The sequence below is a fragment of the Rhinopithecus bieti genome, unplaced genomic scaffold (genome assembly GCF_001698545.2).
Source record: "Rhinopithecus bieti isolate Rb0 unplaced genomic scaffold, ASM169854v2 scaffold_36004, whole genome shotgun sequence".
Lineage (NCBI taxonomy): Eukaryota > Metazoa > Chordata > Mammalia > Primates > Cercopithecidae > Rhinopithecus > Rhinopithecus bieti.
Genome location: NW_016815976.1, coordinates 564,189 through 589,562, shown reverse-complemented (window position 1 = coordinate 589,562; position 25,374 = coordinate 564,189). Strand labels below are relative to the sequence as shown.

The window sequence follows — 25,374 nt, the reverse complement described above, 5'->3', positions numbered from 1 at the left end:
GGATTTTATAGAAGGCAGCCTATATAATGGACAGAGCATTGAACTAGGGCACTAGGAGCCTGAGTTCAGCCTCATTTCTACCCTGTTGTAGTTGTATGACTTGTAGGCCTTGGTTTCCATGTCTGTAAAATGAAAGAGTAATCTAGGTGGCATTTATCGTATTCCCAGCCACTCTGAAATTATGTGAATGGCATTTTAGGATAATTTCCAAGGATATCACGCAGCATTATCATAGTCAAATTCTTAAAACTCACAAGGAAACAAGATACCATGAGCAAGAACTAGCAAAAACAATAGGCAGCAGAAATAGACCCTCAACAGTGGTTGTAATTATTTGTGTAAATGTAGAATAATGTGTTAATATGCTTAAAGAAATAAAAGAGAAACTTTAAAATATGAGAAGAAATTGTAAGAAGGAATATAATGATGAATTTGATAAAGAACTAAAAATGTAAATATTAATCTAAGTATAATTGATTTTTTTTAAAAAATCAGTTTTGACATTTTATAGCATGTCAGCGAAGAAATTGGTTAAATGTAAGAGACCTGCAGAAATTATCTAGACTTCAACACAGAAAAAGTAAATAAAAAATACAAGTTGCTAAGAGCAATGAAGGGCAAAATGATAACACTTACCTACTTGGAATTTCAGAAGGAGAAGACAGAATGGAAGAGAGACAGTATTTAAGAGTTAATACGTGAGAATTTCCCAGAATTGATTACAGATAACAACCCATTTCAAGAAGCCCAGTAAACCCCAAGCAGAATAAATACAAATCATGGTGGGCAAATTATAGTGAATTACCTGAACACCAAAAACAAAGAAAGAGATCTTTTAAGCAGCCGCAGGAAAAAAATATTAGCTTTCAAAAGAGGGACAGTGAGAATAATTGCTTAATTTTCGGTAGCAACATTACAAGTTTTTCTGTTTATATACTGAGTTTGTTTAAAAGGCTGTCAGTTGGCTTTTTTCAACATGCTGAAAGAAAATGCTTGTTAACCCAGTTGAGGGGTCTTTGAAGAACAAGACCAAAGACATTTCCAGAATAAAAACTGAAAGAAATGGCCAGGGAGTGTCAATGAAGAGAAAAGAAAGTGTAAATATGAGGGTATATCTTTAAAAAACATTGACTATGTAAAAAGTAATGATATGTCATGGTGATCTACAAAATGATAAAAGATCAATCCTGGATATGTATCTACCTAATACTGTAACCTTAAAAAAAATAACAATTGACAGACTGCAAGAAAGAATAGGACAGTCTGCAGTTACAATGTGAGATTATCATATACCTAGGTGTAACAGCTATCTGTTCCTGCATAACCACCCCAAAACTCACCGGACTAAAACAGTTGTTTATTTGCTCACAGTCTGTGGGTTGGCAATTGCAGCAAGGCTCCACTGAGAGGAATGGCTCTTTCCTGTTTTGGTTACATAGTGTGCTTCAAGTGGTACCCCCGAGCTCTTTTATCCTCCAGGATGCTGGCCTAGGTTTGTTCAAATGCCAGAAGCATTCAAGAAAGAGAGCACAGAAGCTGCAAAGCCAAAATGGCCAAAACTAAACTCAAAAACCATGCTTCTGCCACCTTCCGTTAGCGGGTATAATTCACAAGGCCGGTCAAGTTCAAAGACTAAGAAATAAACTCCACCTGTTGATGGGAAGAGTGACAGAAAATTTGTGGCGGTTTTGTGCGTAGTACCATAACACTCTTTTTAGTACTGGATAGGTCAGGCGGAGAAAAGAATCAAAAGTACACAGATTTGAGTGATTGACAGTCTTGATAGAATATACAAAACATTGCATACAGTTGTTTACATTCTTTTCAGGTACACACAAATGTCTATGGAAATTGACTGTTTGACTGGACATATGTTAAAGTTTCAACAAACTTTAAATAATTGGTTTTCTTCCTACCATGTCCTCAGTCTTTATTGCTAGTATATAAGAATTAGATAACAAAACAATAAGAAAAATATTGAAATGATGGAAATTAAGAAACGCTTCCAAATGAGTTGCATCAAAGAAGAATTATAACAGAAAATATTTTAAATGGAATGGCAATAATAGTACATCTCAAAACTTGTTGTTTGGCAGAGTTCTAGTTATAGTTATGATGGAACAGCCAGTGTCAGGATTAGTTCTTATAGTAAACAACCAAAAGCTGGGCAAAATATTTAAAACAATTGTTCATAGGCTCTGAGCAGTGACCAGTACAGGGCTATAATCCTTGAGAGAAGAAAAGTGCATGAAGTGAGCCCCACAATCGGGAAAAGAGCCCAGCAGAGTATGTCGGTTGTGTTGGCAGAGATCAAAGTTTAGGGCTGTAACTTTGGAATGTGGGAAGCACAGCACCAGTGGTATAGAGCTGCAGAAAGGGAGTCTAAAATTTTTGCATAAAAATATCCCTGCGGTCCTGGCCACTCTTAGACTAGGCATGCAATTTCTCTGGAAGACCTAGCAGTGGAAATGAATCGTAAACTGAGAACTGAACAGATTCTTAGCTTCAGAGCTGCCTTCTGAAGTTTTAGCCCAACCAGAGGTGGGGTGTATGAATACTCCTGGCATGCACCTGAAACCCCAGAAAGATCATGCCCAAGGAATACACACCATGCCTTAGGAGTAAGGGCAGTGCCTAAAATCAAGGGCAAAACTGAAATAAACCCAGTCTAACAAAGTCGAATGCCAGGTCTTGATGGAATCTAGATGGCCTGCTATCTCACTGTAAGAACAAAACTACATTCTTTAGAAGAAGATAATGTAAACCAGAACTTCTGTATCAGTAATCAAAAGATACACAAAGAAGGAGGTTGAAAGCAACCATCTTTTCATTAGTTCAGTGACATAGTTTAAAAAGTTTGATGGGCTTACATTGGTAGCAAGATGGAAGAACAAACATTCTTTGCTGTGGAGTAGCAGCTTCTTAAAGAATGGTTTGGTAAGATCTATCAAAATTCACATTAAAAATCATTCAGTAATTCTGCTTTCATGAAGTTCTTCTTATATATGCATGTGTGAAAAGACAAATATACAAGTTGATTCTTTGCAGAATGTTATATAAAAACAAAAGATTGGAAACAGCCTAAATGGCTGTTCTGAAATGGACTGAAATCAGAATACTATGCAGTAGGATAATATATGTTACATACATATCTAATAAGTAATAATCTCAAAGATAAATTACTGTTAAAAGAGCACAGATCAGTTTGTTTAGAGTGCTGCCATTTGTATAAATGAACAATGTTTATAGACAGTCCAGGAAACTGGTAATAGAAATTGCCAGTGGGAGGGCACCTAGGTGACTAGGCTTTAAAGACAGAGAGATTTTTTATGGTATTTTTTTATACCTCTTGAATATTTTATTATTATGTATGTTACCTACTCAAATGATAAAAAGTTATTCCATAGTTAATATTATTAATGGAGCCATCTGAGGGTTTGAATGAGAAATGAAATTCAACACCTGCTTCTCTTTCCTAGCTGTGGTCCATCTGCCCAGAACTTTTTTTTCTAATTCACATAAAAATGCTATATGAGTTAGTGACCACCCCAACTTTTAAACATATGTTATTTTTTATACATAAACATACACACAAAACATACCTACATATATGTGTGTGTATATATACATGTATATGTATATGCACACACACTACATATACACTTGCATACACATATGGATTCACCCTACAGGTAGATTTGTGAGTACACTAGAATCGATACATTTATTCATTTGCATGCTGATTTTACTTGTGACTAAACTTACAGCTTTTTTCCCTAAAATAATACAAACATAATTAGTTAAAATTACTGTACGTTCTGGGTACAATTTGGTTTTGTTGTTTATATTTGTGTTACACGACCAATTTTTAAGTATACATAAGAGTCTTTTGTGAAGAAGATTCCTTCCAGCACACACACTGATAAACTTGTTTCAATTTCTGCCTTAGGAGAAAGATACAAGAGTATGTGAACATCCACTCTCGGACATAGTGATTGCCGGGGAAGCTGCTCATCCTTTACCACACACCTTTCACCGCTTGCTGCAGACCATCTCAGACCTTATGATGTCTCTCCCCAGTGGCAGTTCATTACAGCAAATGGCCCTGAGGTAATTTTGTATCCACATATCCTAGGTACATTGGACAAGAGATTTTATGGAATATTCAAAGTATGAAATGCTTCCAAAAAAAGCTCTTTAAATAGTAAGATAGAATCCCTACATTATATAGGTGGTGCCTCCCTCCTTACAGTCATAATTTTTAGAATGGTCCTTCCTCTTAGTTAACACTTGTTTGCCCTTCTGTAAAATGTGGCTAATGTACTTCTTAGTGCCCTAAATTATCACTGTAACAATCTCCCTCACTTTCCCCACTCTCCTACCTCAAATCACTTAAATGTTCTAAAAAGAGAGAGGGAAAGTGAAATCTCAAAAGCAAAAACCAAAATAGAGTTTTGACTTGAAAAGAATCTTAGGAAAAACAGCCTGTTTATATGCTGCGAATCCTGAAAGCACCTTAAGGAGCATCACAGATGCTCAACAGATTCCAATTTCAATTTGAAATGTGTTTAGCATTGCTTTTACACTGTGAACCTGGTTACTAGATTCACATACTGGACTCACACTTATAAATAAATTCTCCTAATTAATGTGTGCAAGAAATAGATTGATGGAATGATTGGGCTTCCCGTGTTTCTAATGATAAGACCAGTGGAAGAGGGATTTCTCTTTGTCCTCCTCACAAGATTTTTGAAATACAAGATACATTATACCCTGATGAATTAGTATGGCATTGTAAGATTCATGAATTTGAGGGGTCATGACAGTTGGTGTAACACTTGTTTACACAACAGATTCATTACCCTTTTTACTTCTGTAGCCTTGATCTTCATCTAATTTTTTTATATTTAAAATGGATCAACTTTCCTTAGAATTTACCTTGTTCCAAAGAAGTTACCTTTATTTCTCAAAACAAAATAAGAGGAATGATTTTCTTCCCTGAATTTTAAAATTTCTATATTTTACTAGAACATTAAAATTTCTTGAGCTATTAGCTACAGAGTACTCATCTAAGAGTTCCTTAGATATTCCTGGAAAATAATTGTTTCATATATTGCTTATATATCACCTTTTTAGGTGCTGGAGTCTCAAATTCAAGCAGTCTGATCACCAGTTCCTTCATCAGAGCAACGTCTTTCATCACATTAACAATATTTTGTCAAAATCAGATGATGGTGATAGTGAAGAGAGTTTTAGCATCAGTATACAATCTGGCTTTGAAGCTATGAGTCAGGTCAGTCATTTCACAGTTAGTATCCTGGTTGTCTTGTTAGTTAATAATACATCAAAGGAGAAACTGTAAGTTATGTATAGTCAATTTGATCCTGTCTTCCATTATGTTTTATCCTATATCTGTTTGTTTTATCATCATGGAAGATTTGCTTTTAAGTATCATAAGTACTTGTACTTGTTTCTGATAGGAATTATGCATAGTAATGTGCTTAAAGGACTTAACCAGCATTGTTGACATAAAAACTTCAAGCCGACCTGCCATGATTGGCAGCTTGACAGACGGCTCCACAGAAACCTTTTGGGAATCAGGAGATGAAGATAAAAACAAAACTAAGAACATCACCATCAACTGTGTAAAAGGAATCAATGCCCGCTATGTGTCTGTTCACGTGGACAATTCTCGAGATCTTGGGGTAAGAAAGCAAACGTGATTTACGACTCTTTATCTCTTTTCAGACCTTTAGTATTCATACACTCTCATTTCTGAATTTAGCAACAAGCTTTAATCATCTGGAATTTTACCAACCAAACATCATTGCTATAATCCCCAAATCTTAAGTCTAAAAACAAATTAATATGATTGGGAGCACTGTGGAATTCCATTTCTGAAAAGAGATCTGGTCACAAATATACCATGGCTACAGCTAAGCAAAATGAAAGTCTGCTCTACAATTTTCTGCTCTCATGCCCTTGGGTTAAGATTTTCCTGTGACCTGCAGGTCCTCCCCTTAAACTCTGCTGAGCAGTTCTCCCGAGGTCTCTCAAACTCAGCAGAGAAATTCTAAGTAACTCCTCTAAAAAATTATTCTTTCCCTCTGCTGGGTTCTTTTTTGTATTACTCTGGTGGCACCTAATAATCATCTTTGACCTATAGTGTAATGAGCTTTTTTTTTTTTTTTGAGATGGAGTCTCCCTCTGTCACCCAGGCTGGAGTGCAGTGGCACAATCTCGGCTCACTGCAACCTCCGCCTCCAGGTTCGCGCGATTTTCCTGCTTCAGCCTCCTGAGTAGCTGGGATTACAGGCACACACCACCATGCTTGGCTAATTTTTATATTTTGTTTGTTTTGAGACGGAGTCTCGCTCTGTCGCCCAGGCTGGAGTGCGGTGGCACGATCTCGGCTCACTGCAAGCTCTGCCTTCTGTGTTCACATCATTCTCCTGCCTCAGCCTCCCAAGTAGCTGGGACTACAGGCGCCCACTACCATGCCTAGCTAATTTTTTGTATTTTTAGTAGAGATGGGGTTTCACCGTGTTAGCCAGGAGGGTCTCGATCTCCTGATCTCGTGATCCACCCACCTCAGCCTCCCAAAGTGCTGGGATTACAGGCGTGAGCCACCATGCCCAGCCTCATTTTTGTATTTTTAGTAGAGACAGGGTTTCACCATGTTGTCCAGGCTGGTCTCGAACCCCTGGCCTCAAGTGATCTGCCCACCTCGGCCTCCCAAAGTACTAGGATTGCAGGTGTGAACCACTGCACCCAGTCTATCTTTAAGTGTCTACTTCTTTGCCACAGTCCTCATGAAATAAAAAATAAGTTTCAGACTGTCCCAAATAATCATAATTTATATTCTCTTTAGACTAGTTCATCCACATGTTTCAACTGAGTTAAATATTCTTTTATAAAAGGCACTAAACAAGAAAAAAGAGTCCTATTTATTTGAGTGTTAACAACCAAGAAAGAAATAGCACTAACTGCCAGACTGCCTCCACCTCATTTAGAATTTTTTTCCTCAGAATGGATGTGGCTTGCTAGCAGATACAGTATTAATGGCTCCCTTGAACCATTGCCTGGCTCCTTCTGTGTCATTTGCGTATTTCCTTTCTCAGGAAGAGCCACAGTGGTAGGATTGGGTCTCAGATAACCTGGATGCAGGCCAGTCTGCAATCAGAGCAACCTCCAACTCCTGTACATCAGCACAGGTTCTATTCCTCCCTGGTATTGAATAAGTAAAAGAGGCTTAGCTAATATAATATGAGCTATTTCCTCCTCAGACCCAAGAATTTCACCTGGTGTAACTACTTTATCTTACTGGAAAGTCAAGTGTAACAAAGTAAAACATTTTTGTGGCTAGAATTCAGTGTTCAGTGCAAAGCTATCTTTGGCTCATGGTACATTTTAAGCCAGGACATACTCTCCCTCAGAACAATGATTGCAATCAATTTAACATTTCCGTCTTTTCTAAGAGGAAATAATCATAACAGTATTCATTTTCAAAATCCCCAGCATGTAAGCTGACATCTACTTTCCTTTTAAGAGACTTCCTCTGTGTTACAGGTTGAGCATTCCAAATCTGAAAATCCAAAATGCTACAGAATCTGAAACTTTTCGAACACAGATGTGACACTTAAAGAAAATGCATATTGGAGCATTTCTGGTTTTAGATATTCAGATTTGGGATGCCCAGCCAGTAAGTATAATGCAAATACAGTATTTCAAAATCCTAAAAAAAACCCTAATCCAAAACACTTCTAGTCCCAAATATTTATAATAAAGGATACTCAACCTGTATTTATGTTTTCCTTGAGTTATATACCTCCGTGTTCCCCAACCTGCCTACCACAGAGCCTTGTACACAGCGTTTGTTGATTTGAATTTGAATTGTATCAGCCTACAGCACTCATATTATACAACTCTCCAAGGAATTAATGTTAATCTATTTCTTGATGTGCTTTGCATAAAACTTATTCAGCCTTAAGATGTTTGGCACTAGTATGAACATGTATTGACCTTGTACTGTTTGACATTTATTTTGTGTATTAATGTTGCCTTCCCTAGTTTGGCAAGTGTCTTGGGGGATAAAACCTCCTCTTGTATATCCTATTTCAAAACTGTAAGGAAGTCTGGGTACATTGTGACACTCATGCATATTTGTTCTTCCCTCTTTATACTTCCAAAAGTAATGAGAATATAGCAACAAGAGTCTGACATAAGTGACAAGCAGATTTGTTGAAAGGCTTCATGAGAATGGAATCTGAATATTTACTTTGAATGAGGAGAGGGAATGTCAAGCTATGAGAGAGCACATGGAGAGAGGCTGAAATGTGCAATTTAAGATGGAGTTTGTGAGAAAAGACTAAAGTTGTAGGAACCATGGTTAGTTGGAGGGGTGGGGTGGGGTCAATCAGGAAGGATCATAAGAAACCGGCAGAAGATGTGGTATTGATGTGGTATTGGCAGGTCATGAGAAACCATTGTAAGCAGGAATATAGCATAATAACTGTGTGTGTGTGTGTGTGTGTGTGTGTGTGTGTAATTGTATATATAAATATACCATTGTGAATTGTCTATTTCAGAATAAAGTTACCTCAATGACCTTCTTAACTGGCAAAGCAGTAGAAGATTTGTGCAGAATAAAGCAGGTAATTAAAATTCTGTCATAAATGTTTTGCTACCTAGAGAGAAATTTCTTCTTCTCAGCCTTCACTACTGAATTCCACCTTTGGCACACAACCAAAGTATTATAGGGAATGATCTATTTACAGAACACTAAATTGACAAGTGGTCCATACGTAGGAATAGTAGCCACCATCCCTGTGCTAGACATCTCACCTATTGTCCTAAATGTTCCCCAGTCATGAGCAATTATATTGTACCTACAGTCTGCCATACCCCACTCCCCAACAAAGACTCAAGGTATCTTAAAATTTATCACAGATCCCATTCACACTTAAATCCTTAATTCACCTATACTTTAGTTAAAACAGGTTATTGTCCTCTGGCCTGAAAAATCTGTCTGTTATAACACTTACAACAATGCAGCTATATCCAAGTTGCAAGTCAGTTTAAACCAACTCTAGAAACAAGTTTTATCTAGGCATGTGTCTGAGACTGTGCTCAAGCTCCCTTACTTGTGTTAGTGAAACGTTGTCACAGTTGTTCCTCGCTGGCTACTTTATCTCACAAAAGGTTGACCAATTGCTTGCTTGCTTGCTTGTTTTCAAATCACATTGAAGGAATGAATTAAGATTTTGGACTAAACGTATAATAAATGTTGTTTTAATTGTTAAAGAATTTGGGAAAAAATCCTATTCAATGAGATTGTGTTTGTTTATACTTAATACCCCTTTTAGAAAGTTGACATTATTAATTAAAATAACATCAACTTAATGTCTATGTAAATCACATAGAAATCCCCAGGTCATTTCTTGGTTATTAAATGCCATAAGAACAGTTTTATTTTATGAAGGGAATAGTGTCAAAACTCTTTCACAGTATATTAACATTTAATCCTTGAAAAAAAAAAAGTCATATTCTCAATGGAAATTAGTGAAATAAGGAATCACAAGTGTGAAGTTATATATTATATAATTTTTGTTCAAAAGTAAAACATATTAAGTAACTGCACATTGAAAGTCCTGTATCTTTAAATGGTTCTTTAATGTGAGGATACACAAAAAAAGAACACTTTTCTGATCTTGTAATGTTTCTGCTTAGAGACAATACAGGTAAAGCACAGTCATATAAATTATTTGTAATTATTTCACTCATATAACTTTGCTTGGAAGCCATATGGTAGTCAGGCCTGGATTTTAATTTTCAATTCCACCTTTTACTGAAAATCCCTTAACCTGTGTTAACCTTAGTTTCTTCATCTGTATATAGCTACTATAAATAATATCACTTATCTTCATCAGGTTGAAATAAAATAATCAGTGTGAAATAACCTTTACTCTGTACACTTCTTTGTTATTTGAGCTTGCTGATATCAATGTTAAGTCTAGCACAGTGATAAAAGTGATCCAGCTGAAGCAGATTCCTGCCTCTTTTCTGCTCAACCAGGTTGATCTGGATTCCAGGCACATTGGCTGGGTAACAAGTGAACTTCCAGGAGGAGATAATCACATCATCAAAATTGAATTAAAAGGCCCAGAAAATACACTCAGAGTTCGACAAGTCAAAGTCCTCGGCTGGAAAGATGGTGAAAGCACAAAAATAGCTGGCCAAATTTCAGCCAGTGTGGCCCAGCAGAGGAACTGTGAAGCTGAGACTCTGCGCGTATTCAGACTGATTACGTCTCAAGTGAGTGTCCTTACAACATATTCTAGCACGGGATAATTGATGTAATATATTTTAAGAGTGTAACAAAATGTCTTGTGAAACTTGTTAGAGAAAATTCTGGCTACAAATGTTGCCCATTTTTTCTTTTCATAGCCCTGAACACCTGAGTTTCATGCTGCATTTGTAATTAAGAAAAGTAGTGGTGTAAATTAGCAACAGTAGTATATTATAAAACCTGTGGAATCAGCTGATGAGTCCTCTGGCTATTATAGTGTTAATGCCTGTCATTAATTCCTTCTCATATGCATATCTTCATCAGGTATTTGGAAAGCTCATCTCTGGAGATGCTGAACCTACACCAGAACAAGAGGAAAAAGCACTATTGTCATCACCTGAAGGAGAAGAAAAAGTATACAATGTATTTATTTGTATTCTAAAGATATTTATTTCCCTTTTTTATTCTTTTTTTCAGTGAAATAATTCATGTATTATATATTTTGATGGATATGTAATAATAATTTTATGCAGTTCGTATTTTTTCTTAGAAGATGAAGGAACTATCTAAAAGAAATTCATTATTCGTGTATAATCTAGCTAGTATTTTAAGTAACGGCAAATTTGCTCTATGCCTTGGGTTTTTGTGTTCATTTGTTAGCATTTGTAAAATTAACTTAATCATTTCTGTGCTATACCCCATCAGTTATCTTCGCCCTCCTCCATTGTCCCTGTCCTTCACAGTTCAGCTCAAAAGTACTGTCTTCTTCATGAACTTTTTTATGATTTATCTTCTTCTTGAAACTTGTTTATGATTTCCCCAAACAAAAGCAGTTTTCTCTCTGCTGAAGTTCATAATTGTATGTGTCTCTTCTTCATTTTTCTCTTATGTTTATCTACATGGATGCTTTACCTCTTCTACTGAACCATAGCTTCTTAAAGACCAAGTCCATGCCTAATTTGTCTTGTATCCATCATGGTATAATCACACATATGTTCAGTAAATTTTTATTAGAATAACTACTCTTTATTACTACTCTTGAAATTTCTTCTAAAATAAAATTGCTTTACTTTTCGGTCCTCACTAAAACACTATACCTAAGACTTTTGTACCTTATCCATTTCCAAAAAGAGAAGTCAATTCTGACTAGTCTCAATATTCTAGTGTCTTTAAATGCTGCAAATAATCACCTTGGCAGCCCTTTGAAAGATAAATTTCAAGGATTTCCGTTGTCTCATCCTGTGTTTCCTAATACAGTAGTAGCTAAATCATTGCCCTATTTTTGTTTGAGGTCTGAAAAAATAAGATTTCTTAAATGCTGGTAACTTCTTTCAGCATCTTTTGGAGATCTCATTTGAATGACTACAAGACTGTGTAACTACCCATTAAATCAATTGAATTTTAGCAAATGTCAACTCTGTACTAAACAATTGTGAGAATGGCAAGCCCTCAAAAAGCCTGCATTCTGTTCTTGGTTATGAACCCTCTGCATTCCCCTCACCCCCCAAAAAGAAATCAACAAAGATGCTACATAGCATATAAGCAAGTTATTAAATGTGCGAAAAAATTGCAAATGACATAGGCTTTCAGAGTACCTTGAGATCATTGTGCCTTGGAGTGATCAGAGAAGGTTTCTTAGGGGATGTTGGACTTGAGTTAGATCTGAAAGAGAATGAAGGGATTCGAATGAGATTAGTAGAGAGAATGGGAGCAAGGACTGATCAGAAAGACTCGCCTAACAGTAGGAGAGTGTAAGTTGAGGAGGTAAGGCTGAATAGGAAAGGTTATACTGTCACTTGGGTGCCCATGAAATAACATGACTTTTAAGATAATCTTTTTTTAAAGTTAGATTATTAAAGCATAATTTACATACAGAAATTCCTCATTTTAAACTGTATCATTCAATGAATTTTTACTCGTGTACACTAATGAAATCATTATCACAATCAAGTTTGTTTTGTTTTGTTTTGCTTGAGACAGGGTCTCTCTGTGTGACCCAGGATGGAGTGCAGTGGTGTGATCATGGCTCACTGCAACCTCAACCTCCCAGGCTCAATGGATCCTCCTGCCTCAGCCTCCCAAGTAGCTGAAATTACAGGTGCACGTCACCGTGCCCAGCTGATTTTAATATATTTGTAGAGACATGGTTTTGCCATGTTGCCCAGGCTGGTCTCAAGCTCCTGGGCTCAAGCAGCCTGCCAGCATTGGCCTCCCAAAGTGCTGAGATCACAGATATGAGCCACCATGCCCAGCCCACAACCAAGCTTTAAAACACATCACTCCCCAAATTTCTCTCATGTTCCTCGCAGGCAATCCCCCAACCTCACACTTAGAACCTAGCAACTACCGAACTATATTCTGTCAATGGTATGTTGCCTTTTCCTGGATATTATATAAATGGAACCACACAGAATTTAGCCTTTTTGTCTTGTTTCTTTTCACTGTAGTGTAATGCTTTTGAGATTTATCCATGTTGTAGCATGTATCCATGGTTCATTCTTTTGGTTGCTGAGGAGTTTTCCATTATATAAATTTGCCATAATTTGTTTACCCTTTCATTTTTTGATGGATATTTGGGTTGTTTCTGCTCTCTGGCTACTATTAGTAAAGCTGCTGTGAACACTTACATACAGATCTTTGCAGGTCTTTTACCAATTATGTGTTTTCAAATATTTTCTCCTAGTCTGTGGCTTATCTTTCAGAGAGCAGAAGTTTTCAATTTTGATAAAGTCCAGTTTTTCTGGGTTTTTTGATTCATGATTTTTGTGTGGTCTAGAACCCAAGGTCACACAGATATTCTCTTCTTTTCATTTAGAAATGTTATAGTTTTAGTTATTTTGTTTAGAACTGTATACATTTTAATTTTTATGAACCCTCTCCATTCCCTATGAACCCTCTGTGCAGGAATTTAGGTTTATCTTTTGCATATAGATGTTCAATTGTTCTACTACGATTCATTGAGAAGACTATCATTTATCAATAGTGAATTTACCATAAATGCGTAGATCTGTTTCTGGACTCTATTTTGCTCCATTGATCCATCAAACTGTCTTAATTACTATAGCTTTATAAAAAGTCGATATCAGGTTCTAACTTTGTTCTTTATCTAAGTTATTTTGGCTACTCTAGATCTCTTGCATTTCCATATAAAGCTTAGAATCAGCTCATCCGTTTCTTTTAAAAAAAAAAAAAAAGGATGGAGTTTTGACTGGAATTAACACCAAATTGATAATTTAGGGAGAATCGCCATGTCAATAATATTGAGTCTTCGTATCTGTGAACATGATATATATCAGGGTTTTTTTTACCTCTTTTTAAAGTTTCTCTCAGCAGTGTTTTGTAATTCAGTGTACACATCTTGTACATATTTTATTAAATTTATTCCTAAACATTTAACGTTTGTAAAGCTATCATAAATGGTATTTTTTATTTCACTTTCCAATTGTTCATTTCTAGTATATAAAATAGAATTGACTTTTGTATATTAGATTTCTACCCTGTGATCTTAAATTACTTACTAATTTCAGAAACTTTTTATAGACTCTTTGGGGTTTCCTCAGATAATCCTGTAGTCTTCAATAAATTTGAGTTTTTTCCTTTCTAAACTCTATGACTTAAATTTCTTTTCTTATATTACTGTGTTATTGCTTTGATTAAGCCCTTAAGCGCCATGTTGAATAGAAGTAGTGAGAACAGATAGCTCTGACTTGCTCTGGATCTTGAGAGTATAAACCATTCGTTATTAAATGCTATGTGAACTATAGATTTTGGGGGGGTAAATGTTTTAATAAGATTGAAGAATGTTGTCTTCTATTCCTAGTTTGCTGAGAATTTCTATCAGAATGGATTTTTTTTTTTTAAGAGACCTGATCTTACTCTGTCACCCAGACAGGAGCACAGTGGTACCTTTATATGTTTCTCTTTCTCGATTTGTTTTATTCAGTAAGATAATCCATATATTGCTATGTATTTTAGTCAACATGTGATATTAGCTTATATACAGTTCATTTTCCTTAAATGAACAAAAAAACTAGGTGATGGTAGCTACATGACATAGTGCTTCTTTTAGAGGTAATAAAAATGCCGTAATATTGACTGATGATAGTTGCACATATCTGAATGTACTAAAAACCATTGAATTGTATGTTTTAAATAGGTGAATAGCATGGTATGTGAACTATATCTCAAAGATTTTTTAAAAAGCAAAAATAAATGATGAAAGAAGTAAACAAGAGTCAGATGAAAGAACTGTCTAAAAGATTCATATATAATCTAGCTAGTGCTTAAGTAGCAAAATAAATGCTCTATTCTAAAAATTCACTTTCTTTAATAGATAACAGGACTGTTTCAGTCATCTGTTTCTTTTTGGGTAAGCTTTAGTACTGACACTCAAGCAATTTGTCCATTTCATCTAAGTTTCTGGATTTATTGGCATAAGTTGTTCATAATATAACCTTATGTCCTTTTAATATCTGTAGAACCTGTAGTGATGTCTCTTGGTGATTTGTGTCTTCATTCTTTTTTTCTGAAATAGTTTCACTAAAGATTCATCCATTTGATCTCTTCAGAAGCTAACTTTTTGTTTCATTGATTTTCCTCTATTTTTGCTTTTTTAAATTATTTCAGCTCACATCTTTATTTCTTACCCTGTGTTTGCCTTGTACTCATTTGTTCATCTTTTTCTGACTCCTTAATGTCCAAGATTAGATCACAGACTCCAAGACCTTTGTTTTCTCATCTAAGTATTTAATGCTATTATTTTCTTCTAAGCACTATGTTAGCTGCATTTCACAAATTTGGGGTATTCTGTTTTTATTTTCATTGAATTCACAATGTTTTCTTATTCCCATTTTGATTGTTTTTTTTTTTTTTTTTTTTTTTTTTTGAGACAGAGTCTTGCTCTGTTGCCTAGGCTGGAGTGCAGTGGCGAGCTTGGCTCACTGCAAGCTCCACCTCTGGGGTTCATGCCATTCTCCTGCCCCAGCCTCCCAAGTAGCTGGGAGTACAGGCACCCGCCACTGCGCCCAGCTAATTTTTTGTATTTTTTTGTATTTTTTTAGTAGAGACGGGGTTTCACCACGTCAGCCAGGATGCTCTTGATCTCCTGACCTCGTGAGCTGCCCGCCTCGGCCTCCCGAAGTGCTGGGATTACAGGCGTGAGCCACTGCACCCGGCCCCATTTTGATTTCTTCTTTGACCCTTGGGTAATTTAGAAGTACCTTGTTTAATTCCCAAATATTTGGGAATTTTCCTGTTAGCTTTCTATATTATTAATTTCTGGTTCAGTTTCATTGTGGTCAAACTATATACTTCATATAATTTCAGTCCTTTTAAAATTGTTAAGATTTGGATTCTGGCCTATAATATAGTCTGTTTTAGTGAATGTCCATGTGCACATCAAAAGAATGTGAACTCTGCTGTTGTTCTTTGAGGGGTTCTATAAATATCAGTTCAAGCTGATCAATAGTATTCAAGTCTTTAAGAGCCTTAATATTCAAGTCTTTAAGAGCCTTACTGGTTTTTGGTTTTTTGCTTATTTACTTGTTCTATTCGGTACTGAAAGAAGAGTTTTGAAGTATCCAACTAACTGGATTTGTTTATTTGAAATTCATTCTACCTGGTAGCTGATCTCAACATTCTGATGGACTCCAAAAAAAAGTTTTGGTTTTGTAGACGATCAGCTTTTTCCTCATTGTTAGGGCGAAAGGGACATTCTCTTGTGGCTCTCTATCCTAAGAAATGTAAAACCAAGCATCATTTTTTATTCTTAAACAAAAGAGTTTCTTCAGTTTCCTTACCTGTAAAGTAGGCAGAATATTACAGTTTACCTTCTGGGGTTGTTGTGAAGATTAAATAAGATTTTGTGTGTGTGTGTATATGTGTGCACGTGTGTGTGCATGTATGTATATATATACACATATATCTGTCACTTAGAAGAATAGCGTGCACTATAATAATAATAAGCCTATAAAATTTTAGTCTTTATTTTTTTCCTTATGATACATTTCTTTGATGACTGTTAGTGTTCCAATAGCTTAATTTAAGACCACCATCATCACAGAGGTTTGTTAGGACACTTTCCTTTTAAACAAATGTTATTTTCCTGGATTGTTCTTCAAACAATTAAATGTGGGATGTGAACTAATAATGTTTATAATTTAGAAATAGGTTTAATCAAAGCAACTCAAATTGACTACATTAAAGAAATTTGTGAAAAGATAATATACTTCTCTGGATTTCTTAAGTTCTGAAATTTTGTTCTTTTTGTGGTCACTTTGGCCAATAGTGATTTCTTCAAACTTTAGCCTTTGTCTTAGCATTATAAGCCTCAATTTAAAATAAATTTGCTTTAAAAATATATACACAAAATTATTTCTCAAGATACTTTGAAATATCAAATATACAAATTTTGTTTAAAGAGACCGCTTCATTCTTTCATTTTCTTTTTCTATGTAAAGGCAACATCAGATGCTGACCTGAAAGAACATATGGTTGGAATCATATTTAGCAGGAGTAAGCTGACTAACTTACAAAAACAGGTTGGTTAATAGCTATTTCATTGTCTTCATTAGTTGTTTTTTTTTGTTTTGTGTGTGTGTGTGTGTGTGTGTGTGTGTGTGTAGTTTGTTTGTTGGGTATAAAGCAGGGATGTCCAATCTTTTGGCTTCCCTGGGCCACATTTGAAGAAAAAGAATTGTCTTAGGCTACACATAAAATATACTAACACTAACAATAACTGATGAACTTAAAAAAAAATTTGCAAGAAAAAAAACTCTCCTAATACTTTAATAACATTTACGAATTTGTATTGGGCCACATTCAAAGCCATCCTGGGCCACATGCAGTCCCCCGGCTGCAGGTTGGATGAGCTTGGTATAAAGTATTTTGAAAAATTTATGAAGACTTTTTTATGCTCACCCTTTTATAGGTCCTGCAGAATGTGTCTGCCGTTTTTTAGAGAGGAATGAGTATTTTGGCATACCTTCATCATTTTAAAGATTTTGATTTTGAAAACTTGCTTACCTTGCTGCTGTTTGTTATGGGTAGATTTTTTATTTGGTGTCAAATACCCAGTTATATCAGATTTGATTTGCATTTCCCATATTTCTTTTCCCCCATTTGGTGTGTTGGCTGAGCAATTGACAGTGTTAACTATACCAGTGTTAATATTTTTAAATATAACCAGGTGAGGAAATAGCACTATATTATTCATATAATGGGGTGCTCATGACATAAAAATATCACTTCAAAAGTCAAATAAAGTATAGATTTTAAATTAACCTATTATTCTAACTTTTTTGAGATGGCGTCTCGCTCTGTCGCCTAGGCTGGAGTGCAGTGGCGCGATCTCGGCTCACCGTAAGCTCCACCTCCTGGGTTCACACCATTCTCCTGCCTCGGCCTCCCAAGTAGCTGGGACTACAGATGCCCACCACAACGCCCGGCTAATTTTTTTGTATTTTTGGTAGAGATGGGGTTTCACCGTGTTAGGATGGTCTCAATCTCCTGACCTCGTGATCCACCCGCCTTGGCCTCCCAAAGTGTTGGGATTACAGGCATGAGCCACGGCACCCAGCCCTATTCTAACTTTCTACACTATTATTCTTTTCAATAAATTACAACATGAATTTACTAGCAGTGTTTCATTTAATCTTAGATGCTTTCAGTTGTAAAATGTCATGTATAATTTCAGTATTGTGAATCTTATCAGCTATAAATTTAGCACCTTATGAACATAATGGTAAACCATGAGAAAAAGTGTCTTCGATGATAAAATTAATGATTGGTTTTTGATGTGCGAAACTGCAAGCATAGGCATTAATAACTTGCATATAATTAGTTTACACATAGTAGTTGATTTAAATATTTCCATTTTTATTGTGGCTCCCCTAGCTTTACCTGTTTTTCAGATGAGTTAAGAGAATGACATATGATGGAGAATTAACTGGGAGAATAGTATTAAAATTGGGTATCAATTTACTTTCTTGTCTTATTCTTTTGTTTGCTTGTTTTGCTAGGAGTAGTAAATCAAACTTATATTTTTACATGTTCTATGTTAACTTTAAATAGGTGTGTGCTCATATCGTCCAAGCTATTCGCATGGAAGCTACCAGAGTCCGTGAAGAATGGGAACATGCTATATCAAGCAAAGAAAATGCCAATTCTCAGCCAAATGATGAAGATGCCTCCTCTGATGCCTACTGCTTTGAGCTGCTCTCTATGGTTTTAGCACTGAGTGGCTCTAACGTTGGCCGGCAGTATCTGGCTCAACAGCTAACTCTGCTTCAGGATCTCTTCTCGCTGCTTCACACAGCCTCTCCTAGAGTCCAGAGACAGGTGACTGATCACACCACAGCCTTGCCATTGCTTTTGTTACTTGACCATTGTTAAAAGTTGCAATGCAAAGATAATTATCTAAGGACCCTAAATATGGATTTTTATTTTGTAGTTTATTTTGTTTGGGGCCTGTTTTTTTTTCCCTTTTTTTTTTTTTTTTTTTTTTTTTAAACTGTTTATTATGAGAGTATAGAATGCTAAAATATGTTCCATTTTTAATGTGTTGTAATAAAAGAGTATTCTGGCTACTGATTACCATATTACCATGAAATATATAATGTCATTTAGCCCTGACCAGAAAGAAAAGGTGTTTTTTTTCTTGCTGCCTTGGGTTAGTAATTACCACTACTATTACCATTTGAATATTATGTATATCATATTTCCTTCCTTCACAAAATGTAAGATAGTGTTTAAATCATATTTCTTTTCTAAAAGATTTTGAAGTTACAGAATGGTAGTTAGGTACATTAAAAAATGAAGCCTGGGACAGTGTGCAGTGACTTATGCCTGTAATCCCAGCACTTCGGGAGGCAAAGCTGAGAGGATCCCTTGAGCCTGGGAGTTCAAGGCTGCAGTGCGCTGTGGTCACTCCACTGCACTCCAACCTGGGCAACAAAGCAAGAGCCTGTCTTAAAAAAAAAAAAAAAAAAAAAAAAATGAAAAGAAAAGAAAACCTTAAAATATCAGTCTTTACATGGAATTCTCTCATTTTATTTTTCTTACCAGGTAACCTCTTTACTAAGAAGAGTTTTGCCTGAAGTAACCCCTAATCGTCTGGCCAGCATCATAGGAGTGAAATCCCTCCCCCCAGCAGATATCAGTGATATCATTCACTCAACAGAGAAAGGAGACTGGAATAAGCTGGGTATCTTGGACATGTTTCTAGGATGCATTGCCAAAGCACTCACTGTACAGCTAAAAGCCAAAGGAACCACCATCACAGGAACAGCTGGTACCACTGTGGGCAAAGGAGTTACAACAGTTACTCTTCCAATGATTTTCAATTCCAGGTTAGTTATTGCCTCTATTTTAGTACCAAAACAGAATAGAGTGAGCTACTGTTCAGAAATTTAAGACATAATTTCAAATTTTACCTTGTTAGGTTACTTACCAAATAAAATCCATTAACAACTGGCTCATATATAAAAAGAATGTCATGTATATAATAAAAGTGTCATTTACAATTAGTGGGGAATAGAAAGTAAGCTGAATATGTGATGTCAGAATATTTGGATATCCATGTTAAAAAAATTCTAGATACCCACCTCTCATCATACACAAAATTAAACTTCAGTTTTAGGTAATTTTTTTTTTTGCCACAATAAAAAGAAATAAACATAGGGGAATAAAGTAAAGTTCAGGTCAATTAAAGCTTTATGTACATTTCTTTTTAAAACTGTACTAGGACAAATTATAGAAAAATATTTTTGTAATCTTCAATTTGGTAAGAACTTCTTAAACAAAACACAGAACCCATATAGGAAGATAATTTTATAGATTTGACTATATAAACAGACCCCCAAACTACCTTGATAGGTGACCAGTCAATACTTAAATGCTCTGTCCTAAGAAATCTAAGACCCTCTCTCGCACCAATATTTAAACTTATATAATAGACAACTTATATAATAGACAATGATTTATTAGCATAATATAGGAGAATGACTACAAATCAATTTTAAAAAGGCAAACAACTGATAAGAATAATAAATGACAAAAGCAGTCAGTTCACAGAAAAAAACTAATAAATGCCAGTAAACAAATGAGGACACCTCACTACTAATCAGATAAATGTAGATTAAAATAATTGCAAAGTGTCTTTGATGCTTTGGCAACATTATGAGGAAATAGGCATTTTCATCTCATATAAATTGCTGCAGCCTTTTTGGATATCTGTTTAATAATATCTATAGTTTAAACATGCATGTCTTTTGACCTACCAATTCTACTTCTAAAACTTTCATACATTTGCACCAAGATATATATGCAAGGATGTTCTGTAATTGTGTGTAACAGTAGAGAATTAGAGACATCTGGAACAGTGTTACTTGTGGAGTCAATCCATGACAATATGCAGACAACATCAGAATGTTAATCATTGTATCACTTCTTTCCTGTAGTCTTGCTAGGAAAAAAGTCAGCTGAACTAAATAGTAGTGTGCTTAGTGATACAGTGAATTTATATTCTGGCACAAGCTCCACATTATCCGCATATGCACTAGAAATAAGTCGTGTGTGGTCCCTGGACTGTGCTTCTAAAAGATGCACAGAGAAATAATGTGCAAACAGAGAAATACTTGGAAACTCCACTTGCTTTAACTGCTGTCTTGGGATTTGGGGTAATGGTTTAATGAATTTTCTTCTTAAATGTTTTAATTGATTGTCACTTAAAAATCTAAAATGCTGCATTCTGAAATAACATTTTTATCTTTTTCATTTGTTAGTGCTACTGATAATTTATTGGCTTTATAAATGCTAATTTTTCTTGTAGTTATCTCCGACGAGGTGAAAGTCATTGGTGGATGAAGGGCTCAACCCCTACCCAGATCTCAGAGATCATCATTAAACTTATCAAGGATATGGCAGCAGTAAGTTCCCATTCTTCTGACTGTTTTGGCAGGGAAGTGCAGCAGGAATCTGACTGATAGAACAGCTTACTCTACTGAATTGATAGGAGATGTAGATTAGTGTAACTTTACTTAAAGACTATTTTTAGTATGTTAATTATCATGCTGTTTGTCTTTTCAGTGAGTGATAAATTTGTCATTTATGTAAACCATGTTCATTTCCAATTTTCCAGTTAATTTGTGTGAGAATTGTTACCTGACTTTAAAATCTAGTAAAATAAAATATGCCCTTTCAGACCCTAAGAAAGAACTTGATTCCAAAAACCTAAAGGAAAAAAGGGAGAAGAGAGCTCTCGGAGTGGAAGTTTCTCATTCTCCTCAGTCTTCATGGTTTTTAAACTCTTTATTCTTCTTTATTAATGTCCTATGCCCTCTGTCTTAAGATGGTGGCTTCCAAAGGAGATCTGGGAGTGTGGAGGTCAGGGAGTTACTTTACAGCATGCCTGGCTCTGATTAGTTGCTCCTTGACATTTTCCACACATTCTATTGTATTTCTAGGAGACCAGCCTGAGAAGGCCAAGGTAGTGTGGAATGTAGAGTCAGAAGGAACAGAAGGCAGCTTGGAGAAGGAGGAGGAATTGAACTGCCCCTTAAATCGTGTGGATATAAGAAGTGGGAGGATTTTCTGGGGGGAAAATGAAATTCTATCACTTTTCCCAATAGCATAGACATTTTCTCAACCTCTGTGGCAAGCAGACTTTCTCAGGGTGTTCATTGGATTAAAATATTTAGGAGTAATATTTAGGAACACCTAAATTATATGACAGCTAAATGTTTGTTCATTACAAATCAAGGTAGCAAATAAAAGTAGTTGTAGTTTGAACCTGTTTATATTTTAGGTTCCAGTAATACTCATCTAAAGCAGTTAGCTTCACTGTGTAAATTTTATGCTCAAACATAGATAACCTTAGTATTTCTGTTATGTTTTTATAAGATGTGAGAGCAATTACCCTTGACTTTCCAGGAAAAGAGTATTGAGCACTTAATTAATTATTTATTTTTAAATATCAAAATGATGATTAGAAGTTGAATTTTGCATAGGATCGCAAAGAAATGTTAGTTCAAAAGTCTGTGCCCGTGATCTAAAATTCTATGGTCTCACTAAAAACAAATACTTCCTTTTGATAGGAGATGTTATTTAAGAAAAAAGAATTTACTATGGTAATATATTTCTGGTTACTTATTAAAATATTCTGTTCTGCTCAACAGGGTCATCTGTCAGAAGCTTGGTCCCGAGTGACAAAAAATGCTATTGCAGAAACTATCATTGCCTTGACCAAGATGGAAGAAGAATTTAGGTCTCCAGTGAGATGTATTGCAACAACTAGAGTAGGTTTTGCTTTATTTTGTTTTGTTTTAAATTTGGTCTGTATCATTGCATGTTCTTTTTCAGTAATAGATTTAAACAAATTTTAATCACTAAGTCAATGTAATTATTTTTTGACCAAATACTGTATTTATTGAAAAAGTATAAAGAGGTTTTATATTATGAACTAGTCATTACTTCTCACTGTTATGTGTTCTGTGTCACTTGTTTTTGTTATTGTTTAGGAAGCCAAGGATACACTGGTTAGAAAAGGCTAATTGCATTGTACGTTGTTTGTGTGTTGTCTTTCTAATGATCTGTTTACTGTAGTTTACCACAGTAAGTTTCGTGTCGGCATTATGCTGTGATAGACCAAAGGTCCTTTGGAGACGAGACCCCTGCCTGTGCCTGGTTGTTCTAATGTAGAGCCTTATAAGTTACTTAGAGGGTTTATAGGTCTTACTTCTAAAAAGCAAGAAGTGTTTGTCCAGGGCGGGGTCAGGGTGGAAATCTCTGAGGAAATGAGATTGCATTCTTCAGATGACACATTTATAGTAAGTTTTAACCTACTAGATTTCATGTCCCATATGCCTCCAGAAAAGATTTGAGATTTCCTTGAAGCAGGGCAGTCTGATAACATTAGGAAAAAGTGAATGCTGGTAAAATTGCTTATGTTAATCCTCAGAAATCTGAAAAGAAGATAAACTGTATATCCCTAGGGCAAAAAGAGTCAATTTATGCCATCTTACTATTATTGACTGTGACACCTGAAGCAGGTATTTTTGACAGTAATCCTTTCCCACCACTCATGTATTGCTTTCTTTCAGTCTGCATTCCCCTTCCTCCTTGCATGCATTATTTGTCTTTTTCTATTTTTCTGTCCCTATTTTAACATCTCTTGCTCTCTGTATCCAATGACACATGCGCTTCTTAGAGTTGAGCTAGTTAAGTCATTTTCTATTCTTCATTAATGACGGGATATATCATTCTATATAAAACTGAAGCTTACGCTTTAAACCTCAGAAATTTTTAACAATTTCTGAGAACAGTTGTCTTTTCTTTTTTTTTTTTTTTTTTTTGAGACGGAGTTTCGCTCTTGATGCCCAGGCTGGAGTGAAATAGTGCGATCTTGGCTCATTGCAACTTCCACCTCCCAGGTACAAGCGATTCTCCTGTCTCAGCCACCCAAGTAGCTTGGATTACAGGCATGTGCCACCACACCCGGCTAATTTTTTTTGTATTTGGTAGAGACGGGGTTTCATCATGTTAGTCAGGCTGGTCGCAAACTCCTGACCTCAGGTGATCCACCCACCTTGGCCTGCCAAAGTGCTGGGATTATAATAGGCATGAGCCACTGTGCCTGGCCATATTTTGAGAACGTTTTCTAAAGCTTGTTAGACGTTTATGTATTTCTGACAAAGTGCACTGAGTATAGTATTAGGCCTTCTGGGGCAACAAAGACTTCTGAGGAACTTTTATTATCTAGAAGGATTGAATGTGTACCTGATACTCATGGGACTGTACACAATTTAGCAGTTGCTATACCACCTTCTTTGGCATTTAATGCTTCAGTCAGATGATACTAAATGGAAAATATGCAGAAGGCATTAGTACAGTAAATATTAAATATGCAGAAGGCATTAGTACAGTAAATATTAAATATGCCAATTCATTTATTCATATGTTGTTTACATAGTAGACCAATAAAGGATAATTTTATTTGTCAGATAGAAGACGGGGGGTTCATCAGAGAAAAGTCACTTGTTCAGTAGATATCTGAGTGCCTTCTGTGTGCATGGCACAAAGGACAGTGATCGTGTATACCTGCTACCACATCAGGAAAACTTGAGTGCCACTGAGTATCTATGTGTTTCAAAATCAACCAGCATTTATTGAGCTGTTGTGATGTGTCACAGTCAGCATTTCATAAGTCTTTCCTGAAAATTCAGTAGTGTAACAGCTTTCCCTTTCAACAGCTCTGGCTTGCTCTCGCATCCCTATGTGTTCTTGATCAGGACCACGTAGATCGTCTCTCCTCAGGGAGATGGATGGGAAAGGATGGACAACAAAAACAAATGGTGAGATCAGAATTTTGTAAAAATGTATCTTGCTTTCCTTTACAGTAAGCTTTAGCTTAGCTTAAAAACAAACAAACAAACAAAAAACACATCAATGTACACAGTTAGTGGATCTCTTGAAAGACTGTGTCCCTTTGGCCAAGTTCATCTCACAAGTCTATTTCACTGAGAATCCCTTCTTCATAGTATATAGAAACTTCAGGGGCTTTTAAGTGTATAAAAGAGCTTTCTTCTTCTTCTCTGAGTCGTGTTTGCATCATATCAAAATTTATTTTTAGCCAGAGTCTGATTCAGTGGCTAGATATTTTCCTAAAATGTAGTCAGTCTTATAGTAGGAAGGAAATAAAGCAGTAACACAGGCAACATGACACACCACCTGTTCACATATATACTTAAGTAGGTTTGATGGGTATCTTTAAGTTCACTAGAAGGGAAAACTTTCTATAGGCCCTTTCACCATTTTCTTATTAATGTTCAAGTTTCAAAAATAAACAGTTTATTCCTTTGGCATACAGAATGTTTGGATACATAATGGGGCAGACATTTCTTAAGTCTCTAAGTAACAAAGTATACCTGTTCATTGTATTAATCATTGAACCTGCAAAGTGCATTAATCATTGAATTTGGAGTTTTGAGAGATAATTTTTATAGTTAAGTACATTTGCAATAATTTCTATCTAATATTCAGATTCTAAATTCTTTTTTTTTTTTTTGAGACGGAGTCTTGCTCTGTCGCCC

General features: G+C 35.7%; 1 protein-coding gene across 1 annotated transcript in view; it reads left to right on the top strand.

The window, feature by feature from the left end:
* Nucleotides 1-25,374, top strand: part of MYCBP2 (MYC binding protein 2) — a 300,774-nt gene that overhangs the window by 254,051 nt on the left and 21,349 nt on the right. The window contains 12 exon segments of the mRNA XM_017854221.1: nt 3,950-4,110; nt 5,137-5,293; nt 5,481-5,705; nt 8,589-8,654; nt 10,075-10,314; nt 10,613-10,711; nt 16,747-16,827; nt 18,359-18,625; nt 19,352-19,635; nt 21,117-21,213; nt 22,462-22,581; nt 24,535-24,636. Coding sequence (XP_017709710.1) covers nt 3,950-4,110; nt 5,137-5,293; nt 5,481-5,705; nt 8,589-8,654; nt 10,075-10,314; nt 10,613-10,711; nt 16,747-16,827; nt 18,359-18,625; nt 19,352-19,635; nt 21,117-21,213; nt 22,462-22,581; nt 24,535-24,636 — 1,899 coding nt within the window.